This window comes from Coptis chinensis, chromosome 7 (genome assembly GCF_015680905.1).
Source record: "Coptis chinensis isolate HL-2020 chromosome 7, ASM1568090v1, whole genome shotgun sequence".
Classification (NCBI taxonomy): domain Eukaryota; kingdom Viridiplantae; phylum Streptophyta; class Magnoliopsida; order Ranunculales; family Ranunculaceae; genus Coptis; species Coptis chinensis.
Window position 1 is genome coordinate 10,240,792 of NC_141462.1, and position 10,706 is coordinate 10,251,497.

General features: G+C 39.7%; 1 protein-coding gene and 1 pseudogene across 1 annotated transcript; one reads left to right on the forward strand and one right to left on the reverse strand.

Moving 5' to 3' along the window:
* Positions 1 to 909: 909 nt before the first annotated feature.
* Positions 910 to 2,894, forward strand: LOC147485920 (pentatricopeptide repeat-containing protein At3g58590 pseudogene; annotated as a pseudogene).
* A 4,001-nt stretch (positions 2,895 to 6,895) lies between these two features.
* LOC147485921 (uncharacterized) lies at positions 6,896 to 8,485 on the reverse strand. Its single transcript, XM_086572654.1, has 2 exons — positions 8,074 to 8,485; positions 6,896 to 7,313 (listed from the first exon to the last, which is right to left on the reverse strand). The coding sequence occupies exons 1-2, from the start codon at positions 8,201 to 8,203 to the stop codon at positions 7,063 to 7,065; spliced, it is 381 nt and encodes a 126-aa protein (XP_086428780.1). The 5' UTR covers positions 8,204 to 8,485; the 3' UTR covers positions 6,896 to 7,062.
* Positions 8,486 to 10,706: the final 2,221 nt, after the last annotated feature.

Sequence of the window (10,706 nt, forward strand, 5' to 3'; positions counted from 1 at the left end):
AAAAGCCCCCCTAAAATCCACTTCGTTGGTGTCCCCCCCCCCCTCTCTCTCTCTCTCTCTCTCTCTCTCTCTTCTCCGCCCTTCATCTCCCTCATTCATCTTCCTTCTCTCATCTCCTACCCTTCTCATCTCTTGATCTTCTCTTCATCTCCCTCCTTCATCTTCCTCCTCATCTCCCTCCTCTCATCTCCTCCCTTGCTACGCTCACGCCCCTACTGCTATGCAGTTATTCTAGTATGAATTTAAAGTTTTCTTTTTATTATTAACTTGGTATAATGCTCATTTTCGTCTCCTATGTATAAGTTACTCTAGCTCTAGTGCTCAAACTGATTAGAAGAGTGCATGGTGGAACCCATGCATCCAAATTTAAAAAATGATATAAAAATGGTCCCCATTCAACGGGTCCAAAAATCTAGTTTCTACTAATAGCTAACACATGAAAAGAACCCTTGCCCGTTAGAGAGCTAACAATTGCTTGTAAATGATTACTCTTGGTTGACATGATTTTATTTTCAAAATTTATTGGAAGTTGCCTCTTTACAATTTTGTTTCACATGATCTCACCAATCACTACACAATGATTCTAGCAACCACACAATGATTCTGAAGCTAGGTTGTCATTCGAGGCACACATAAATAATATTGTTGATCATCTTGAAGAACTTCGATGCTCTTTTGCTTTGTGGTGATTCTTATAAATAATGCAAAGTTTATGTAGTAGCCATTTTCATAGATGGACCATAATATGTATTGGGCCCAGAGAATAGGCCCAAGACTATATTATGCCCTATAAGTTAAATCTAAGGAGAGAGATATAAAAGGGAAGGGGGAAGGGAGGAGGGAACTCAGGAGAAAAGAGAGAGAGAGGTAAATAGAAAGAGTGGAGGTGAACTACGGCTTGATCTCGAAATGGGTACGTAGGCAACCTAATTGGTGCAGCCAATAAAAAATAGAGCACTAATACTAGTAGAAGGAATAGTCGCGGAATAGGATGCGACAAATGGCACCGTCTGTGGGAACTAGGCAGTAGATGAGGCGAAGATGGTGGGCAGTTACCGCTAATACCATGTTCCTGAAGAAATACAAGAAAAAGGTGTCACCTTTAGTCCTACGGAGTATACTTTCGAAAGTTTGCTTTAAATTAGCCTAAGTTGGAGCTTTTTCAAGGGTTTCAATTGCATTGTTTGATGGTCAAGAATGGGTTGCTTTATAGTGATGCTTTTCCTGGAACGTCGTTGGTGGGTTTGTTTGGTCGGTATGGAAATTTGGATGGAGCTATGAAACATTTTAAAGAAATGCCTTATAGGAACTTGGTGACTTGGAATTCTCGTGATTTCTTCCTTTGGGCATCATGGGTTTGTTGAGGAATCTGTGATTATGTTCTCGTGAGCTACTTAGAGAGAATGAATATCCATCTGAACGTTCTTTTGAAGGTATTTTGTCTGGGTTTAAAGGGTTAGCTTATCTTCAAGTAGGTAAACAAATTCAGGGGTTGGTGCTTAAAACTGGCTCAGAGTTTTACACCTCAGTTGCAATTCTCTTGTAAATATGTACAATGTGCAGATGTTTTCCTTGGTGAGAACGTATTTGAACAGATTCATGTCAAGGATATGGTTTCGTGGAGCATTATTATTAGAGCTTTTGCAAAGAGTATTTATCCAGGAAAAACTTTGGACTTGTTTTTGACAATGCCCCTGTAGGGTTTCTCGCAAGAACAGTCCACATTTGCAAGTGTTATTAGTTCCTGTGCTGGGATGCAAGCTATTAAATATGGAGAGCTTATACACGCCAAAGCTTGATTGCTATGCAAAATGCAATTGTTTGGAACAAGCAGATCTTTTATTTTCTGAACTCCAATCAACAAATGTAGTTTCTTGGAATGCATTGATAGCCGGACATTCAAATGAGGATTCTCATACACCATTTTATCTATTACGGCAGATGATTCGTGCTGATTATCATATCCTAATGAGTATACTTTCTCAGTTGTTCTTAAGTCGTCTTCGACTCAAGAGTTGGACAACTTCATTGTTTGATATTAAAGAAGGGTTACCATCAACATGAGTACGTCTCCAGCTCTCTGGTTGCCTCGTATCACATTAATGGTCTGCTTTCTCATGCATTGTCGTTTGCCACCGATTCAACCCAATCACTAACCACAGTCTCCTCGAATATACTTGCTGGAATACATAACAGAAGTGGCCAATGCCAAGAAACCCAAAAGTTGCTTAATCAAATTGACGAATTTGATATAGTGCCTTGGAATACTTTGATTGCAGCTTGTGCCCGATCTAGGGATTACATAAAGGCTTTTGAACTGTTCAAAGGCATGCAATCGGTTCAAACACTACCCGACTATTATACTTTGGTAAGCCTATTAAGTATCGACTACTAGGCTTTGTGACTGGCTTTTGGGCGGTGCCATACATGGCCATATGATTAAGATGGACTTCAGCCGCTGTGACTTGTTTGTGTGTAACATCCTGGTAGACATGTATGCTAAGTGTGGCAGTATGGAGAGTTCGGTGAAAGTATTTAATGAAATGCCAGAGAAAAATTTGTTCTCATGGACAACTCTAATCTCAGCCCTTGGGCTCCATGCCTCCATGGTTTTCCTTGCGTGGCACTTGAAAGGTTTAGAGAAATGGAATCAGTTGGCATCAAGCTGGATAGAGTTGCTTTTATTGCTGTGCTTTCTGCGTGTAGACATGGTGGATTAGTGGAAGAAGGGTTGGAATTATTTGGAAGTTGGGGACATTGGTTTGGATATACCTGAATCTAGCATAATGTCGGAGGAGCTCGTTTACGAGTCGAAATGTTTGATATTCTTAAAGAAAGTTTAATTGGTGTTAGAATTTTGTGTTTGATTTATGGGAAAAAGGATGAATAGAGCGGAGTCGGAGAAGAAAAAGAAAAAAAAATGAGAAAGAAATTTGGGTTCAATCCAATGTTGTGGTGGTGGTCGACAGGTGATGTTGTCTGTCGGTGGTGGATGAAGAAATGGTGTGTTGACTGTTGGTTTGGTATATGTGGTGACTGATGGGGGTGGGGCTATCTTGATGTCTGTAGACGATGATGGCACATAGAAACGTGGTGGTACTGCCATCTGGTGAAGTCGTTTTTAGCTGTGTTAGTGCTCGTGCTTAGAATTGCTAGAATGGTGAAGTGTGTTTGCTTCGCATCTCCAAAGTGTGCGGTAAAAGTGATGTGTTATGTGTGCTTGAGGTGAAGCAAAATATTCAAAGGTGTTTTTCTACAATTATCAAAATAGGAACAGGAGGTGTTTGACAAAGGGTAGCAAAATGGAGCAAAGATCGAAGTGGCAGCGACCACTGAAGGTCGTCGATGACGGAGAAATGGAAATTTAATGACGGAATCGAAAGAGTAACGTCTTTAACACTGAGGTCATTTGATTAAGTTTATTGTCTCTGGAGCATGGTGGATGGGTGGGTCATAGAAAATGCATAAGTTGGATATCTCAGAAGAGTTCTTCAATGCTTTTACTGCTTAAAATCATGAAGTTTATGGAGGTTGGGACTGAGATCAACGGCTTGGAGCGTCCGAATACGGATGGTAAGATGATTACAAAAAAGGTGGAGAGACATACAACGCGGCCGGTAATTCGTTTCTTTTACCGTCATGTACATAATAGACGGACGAGTAATGACTCGGCCGTCAACCAGAGTTACACTGGGGGCAAGCAAGCCTTGTCCCTGTCCTTGGCAGAGATGTATGTGGGGACATATTGGGATTGCCACTAAACCTCGTGGCATTCCATGAACTATGTGCTCTAGGAGGTCGCGGACCATGAATGAGAAACATGGTCGTACACCTCAGGGTTGCAGAGAAAGAGAAAGACCTGCGGTACCACAACAAAACTACAAAAAATGTGATTGGATATGCTGTTACACTTTCTGAAGGAGAGCAGAGGGGTTCGAGAAAACCCTTCGCGGATATGTCATGGGGCTGTCCGAATGAGTACGGAGGGGATGAGCCCTCCGCAGACCCTCGTGTCCGGAACAAACATGGGGCGGCCGAAATTGTTCCGGATGTGCATTTCGAAGGAGAGTGGGGGTTTGAGAAGAACCTTCATGGATATGCTCTTGGACTATCCGAATGAGTGCGGGGGGATGAGCCTTCCGCGAGACCCTCGTGTCCGAATCAAACATGGGGCAAGCTGAGATGTTCCCGGATGTGCATTCCGAAAGAGAGCGGAGGGGTTCGAGAAGATCCTTCGCGGATATGTCGTGGGGGAATCCGAATGAGTGCGGGGGGATGAGCCCTTTTCGCGAACCCTCGTGTCCGAATCAAACATGGGGCAAGCTAAGCTGTTCTCGGATGTGCATTTCGAAGGAGAGCAGAGGGGTTCAAGAAAAACCTTTGCGGATATGCTCTGGAACTATCCGAATGAGTGCGGGGGGATGAGCCCTCCACGGACCCTCGTGTCCGAATCAAACATGGGGGCAAGTTGAGTTGCCCCTCATCAGACTCCATTCCAGAGCAGAGAAAGCGGAGGGGTTTGAGAAGAACCTTCGCAGATATGCTGTGGGACTATCCGAATGAGTGCCCGGGGGGGGGATGAGCCCTCCGCGGACCCTCGTGTCGAAATAAAAATAGGGCAGGTTGAGTTGTTCCCAGATGTGCATTCTGAAGGAGAGCGGAGGGCGAGAAGACACTTCGCGGATATGTCGTGGGGCAATCTGAATGAGTACGGGGGGGATGAGCCCTCCGCGGACTCTCGTGTCCGAATCAAACATGGGGCATGTTGAGCTGTTCCCGGATGTGCATTCCGAAGGAGAGCGGAGGGGTTCAAGAAGACCCTTCACGGATATGTCGCGGGGCTATCCGAATGAGTGCGGGGGGGGAGGGGACGAGACCTCCGCGGACCCTCGTGTTCGAATCAAACATGGGGGCAAGCTGAGTTGCCCCTCATCAGACTCCATTCCATAGCAGAGATAGCGGGGGGGATGAGCCATCCACGGACATGAGATCCGAATCAAGCTTGGGGGCAAACTGAGTTGCCCCTCATCAGACTCCATTCCAGAGCAGAGACAGCGGGGGGATAAGCCCTCTGTGGACATGAGATCCGAACCAAGCTTGGGGAAAACGGAGTTGCCCCTCAACAGACTCCACTCCCAGTAGAGGCGGTTGGGGGGGGGGTATGAGCCTCCCATGGCGGAGTTCAAATTGCAATTGGGAGCAAGCTACATATCCAGAAGGAACAATACTATTGAGTTCTACAAAAGCGAAATAGAGGGGATGAGACCCTTAGCGGATACAATGTTGAGTTCTACGAAAGGGAAATGAAAGAGTGAGACACTCCGCGGACATGGTAGTGAGTTTTAAGAAGGAGAGCTTATGGCTGGGCTGAGATACTCCGCAGACATGGGGCAAGCTGAGCTGTCCCTGGATATGCTTCGCGCTTTTCGAATGAGAACGGAGGGGATGAGACCCTTCGCGGATACAATGCTAAGTTCTACGAAAGAGAAACGAAGGGGACGAGACACTCTGCGGACATGGTAGTGAGTTCTATGAAAGAGAGATGGTGGTTGAGATTAGACACTCCGCGGACATGGGGGCAAGCTGAGCTGTTCCTAGACATGCTTCGCACTTTCCGAATATAAGCGGAGGGATGAGACCCTTCGTGGATACAATGCTGAGTTCTACGAAAGAGAAACGAATGGGACGGGACACTCTGCAGACATGGTAGCGAGTTCCATGAAAGAGAGAAAGTGGCTGAGGTGAGACACTCCGGGGATATGGTTGTGAATTTTGTAAAGGAGAGTTGACAGTTGGGTTGAGACATTTCACGGGCATGAAGATTGAGTTTGAAGAGTGAGAGTGAAGGGGATGAGACCCTTCATGGATACGCTAATGAGTTCTATGAACGAGAGCCGATAAATTGAGACACTTCGTGGACACGATGATTGACTGTGAAGAGTGAGTGCCAGGGAAAAATGACCCTTCACAGAATGGTAGTGAATTTTGTGAAGGAGAGCTAATAGCAGAGAGTGAATAAGGACTTCGGGTCACGCGACCAAGGACGGTTAGCAAGGAAAACACCACAAAAGTAAGGCTTCTTCAGTCCCAGACTATTGGAAAAGGGATCACGGAGTAGAGATTATGGATTGCTGATGCTCGCGAGATCATTGGAGATTTCCAGAAAAAATCATAGCAAAGAGGCTAGAAAGATAGAGAAAGCGTAATCAAGGAAAGATGTTAGAAGAGGTGTAGTGCACATACACATAACGGAAATTTACGGAGATCTGAGATACACATATAATTTATCGACTGAAGTTGGAGAACTCGGGTAAGTAATGATGAAGGAAGAGCGAGATAAGTGGAGGATTATAATATAATTCGCGGCCAACAAAGTCACATGGTCAAGAAAAATGAGAGCGTAGAGTTCAAGAGTTCGCGGACAAATAGAGTCGGGACTGAGTACTTTATAGACATACAATTCAGTAGCAGGGGACATGGATATGAAACGTCCTGAGGAGAGGAAGACTGCATACAGTCTCTGGATACTGCGGGTATCTAGAGTTCAGAGAGAGAGACAAGGAAGTTCATAGACTTCTCGGGTCCGCCGTCGTCATCGCTGCCGAACCCGAGAGGGGGCAAATGTAGTAGCCATTTTCATAGATAGACCATAGTATGTATTGGACCCAGAGAATAGGCCCAAGACTATACTATGCCCCACGAGTTAAACCTAAAGAGAGATATAAAAAGGAAAGGGGAGAGAGAGAGAGAGAGAGAGAGGTAAATAGAAAGAGTGGAGGTGAACTACGGTGGCTTCATCCCGAAATGGATACGTAGGCAACCTAATTAATGCAGCCGATCAAAAATAGAGTACTAATACTAGTAGAAGGAATAGTCGCGGAATAGGATGGTACAGTTTACTCAACAAAGAAAGTTTTCAACTAATCAAAAAATGTGAAAAATGTACAAAAAACAAGTGGGCACTGGGGACATTGCAACTTAAATTTGGACTGGAAAAAAAAATACAGGTACTATATATGAACATGCGTATTTGCAATTTTGCATAGACTTCACAATTTGAGGTTAGCAACAATTAAGTGCAGTGTGCCCTTTCAGTGCTGCTCTGTATTTTGTGATCCCTTCGTACAAAGCACGCCTATTAGGTGGCATGTTTTCTTTCATTTCCTCCTCTAATTCTTCTAGATTGGCTGGAGTTTGATCAAAGACAGCTCCCAATCTCGAATGTCGCATTCGGTATTCTTTGTTATTCGACGATGGTTCCAGCACATCATCAGCGAACCGAACTCTCCTTTTAGGCTGATATTTTTCCACAGCTACACATCAGATTTAAGCATTGATACATAAGTAATTCTTAAAATAAGTAATTCATTGAAACCATTATGAGAATCCATTTTAGGGTCAATAGTTGATTATGATTCTCATAATCGATTTTGGATATAAAAAAATGTGTTTGGTAAAAATATTTATAAATCATTAAAATTCAAATGAGATAATCTATTAAAACATAAACAAAAAAAACTAGAACTTTTCTCTTGTCTTATTTCATTCTCTTTTATTTTATTTTGACAATTTTCTTTTTCTATTTTAGTAAGTAAATCAATAACTCATTTGAGTTTGATTGTTTTGTATCATTTATTTGATAATCAAAATCATTTAAGTAAGAATTCGTTTTAAAAGCAAAACTCATTATATTTAAAATGGTTGCCAAACAGCCCCATAGTATAGAAAAATGAAACAAAATAAAAATTAATTATTTTAGGAGGGGCTAAAACCCATACTATTTCATTAAAAAAAAAAAATCCTTCAAAACCATTTTGGCAATTGGCATTGATGTTAATTTCCTTCCTCTTACAACAACCAACAGGGAAAAAAAAATGGAAAATGCTGAAGAAACAAAAACATCCAATCAAAGAAAAGAATCAACTCAAGAAGAAGGAATTAAAAGGAAAAAACAGAAAGCAAAAAGAAAACAAAGATATATGCTAAACATACAAACATGAAACATGGAGGTACTGAACCAACTTCCAACAAGCTTGTAACTAAAAAACAAGAAGAACAAGAACAAGAGCTTACCACCCAATTCTGATTCAACTTTCTTCATGAAATCAGAGAGAAGACGTTTATGAAGTTGCATAGCAACGAGAACAACACTTCCTGAAACTGCAAAAACTGCCATAAATCCCACACCAGCAGAACTCTCCATTTTTCTCTCAGTGGTCTCTTCTTCTTTGTCAAAAATCACCAATATCCATTCATCAAATATAACCTTCCTTTAAATTCAATTCACCAACCATTTTAACCCCAAGAATGCAAAACCATGCAAGAAATAAAAAACAAGAAACATAAAATTCAAATGAAGAATTTTGAAAAGATCAATAGAACATTTATATGCGCATTGGAAACATCTCCATTGACTTAAATTGGACCTTTATATTTAGATTTTTATATAATTTGTTTGCTCTTTATTTCTTGGTGAGGTGAAATGCGTTCAAACTGGCCTTATATATTCTGAACTGTTTTATTGGCGGAATTGACTCAAATGCCCTTTGAATCCAAACAGTTTGGTAAGAGTTGTCAAACTTTGATGGCGCCAACTGCGTGTTCTAAATGTTTCTGGTTTCACGTGTGAGGTTTGGGTTGATGTCACAGGTGATGTATCCTGGAACTTCCAGGTTGATACTCGAACTTCCAAATTGGTACACACAAAAAACGTTTGAACTTCTTGAAGCCAGCTCGCCATAGTTCGTTAATTTTGCCAATCATTCTGATATCTTCCAATATATTCCAGTGTATAAAACAGAACCAACCGTATATGTAACACTTAATGAGAAAATTATGAAAAACATGATGGTTTTTGCTTTTACATTTGACACTTTTCAGAATGAGATGAAAACCAAAATCAAATAAACTTTTAAGTTTTTATGAGCTCTTCTTTCTTAGTTTTTACTATATAACCTTTATTTATATATATATATATATATATATATATATATATATATATATATATATATATATAATATATTTTGTTTTTCTTATGAAGGATTTCTGAAGAAGCAGAGAAGAACGATTTGCACCTATTATATATAGAGGTGTGCAATAGGGGAGGTTTCCATAAGTGGACCAGCAAAAGAAGTGGAAGGAAGTAAGCTTAGTTTTTCAGTACACTCGATAAGCTAGCGTTGAGGAAACTTTAGTTGACCCATCTCTACGATTAAGAAAGTGTATTTTCATACATAGATGGATTAGATGGATATAGGGGTGTATGTTGGGGCGGTAACACTCCTGAGATTAAAAAAGCTCAACTATAATATAACTAATTGCCTAGAAAAATCTTCAAACTATAAAGACTCGCACTCTTAAAAAATTTAGCAAACTTCTACTACAACACTCCTAAAATTTCCACAACTATAATAAGAATATTATCAACAAAAAAAATATTATGAAAAAAAAACTAATAAAAAACATTCCAATAAACCAATTTTTTTTACTTCTGGTTTTGTCCTTATAAAATTATCATTTATCATTTATTTTGAGTTCAAAATCATTAAAGAGGGACAAATGTGTTTTTGAATGTTTGATGGGTTGATGAGACTAAAACAAATAGCCAAAGGCCCAACCGGTCAGTTTATATAATTCTAATAACCCATAACAAACTCGTATTCTCTCCTTCCTTTCTTTCACTCTCAATTCCTAATTAAACAAACGGTCAGACCTCAACCTAAAAAAAAAAAAAAAAAACCCCAAAAAACACAAATTCAGAAAGGATTTGCTTTGTAAAAGGTAGATTAGCTTTTGACTTCTTGCGCTTTGCTCTAATTATTTGTAAAACTCATTATCATTATCAATAAAATTTCCACTTAAAAAAAAAACAAAACAATGTAATTTTTTATTTTCAATGTTAATCTTTTATAAGTCTATATAACATTATATATAATGTTATATAGACTTATAACATTATATGAAGTTAACAATTTGTTGAATTGTTGTAGACTTGTTGACTAGATTATATATATATATATATATATATATATATATATATATATATATATATATATATATTATATAGTAGTATCAATTAATAGCTTAAGTGCTTAAATAGTTAACTTCATTAGTCCATATTAAATTATTAGTAGTCAATGTACTCTAGTTTTGTTAATTGAAATAAATACATAATTTTGTTGATCGTTATTATTTAGACCTTTTGACCAAAAAAAAAATAATAATAATAAAAAAAAAAATTGCATTCGTTTTTTTGGAGGGGTGGGGTGGGGTGTGCACATAATCTAGCACCCCCTGGCTTCGAATCCTGGCTCTGTCCCTGTTTGCATAGGTTTTCAAATCCACCAAAAAAGCATGAGCTTTCAAATAGAGAACTAGTCAAAACTACTGATAATTAAACAGGTGATTAATTTTTTTGTTTGTCTTTTGTACGGGGATTTTTGTGTTGATTTATTTATTTTACTATTGTCGTTGTTGGTGGTTAAGGTGTTTTTATCCAAGATTCATGCACTAGATGGTGCCATGAAAGAGAATGCAAAGCTTTAAGGTCCTGACTTCTAGCGTTCAACAGTGACACTCTCTAATGAGATTGTCAAAACTGTGGAAAATTTAGATTATTTGATTGGAGAAGGTAAGTTTTCGATTTTGAGACATTTTTATTTTGAAACGCCTATTTCTACACGGTCGTTCATTTTAACGTGGGTGTT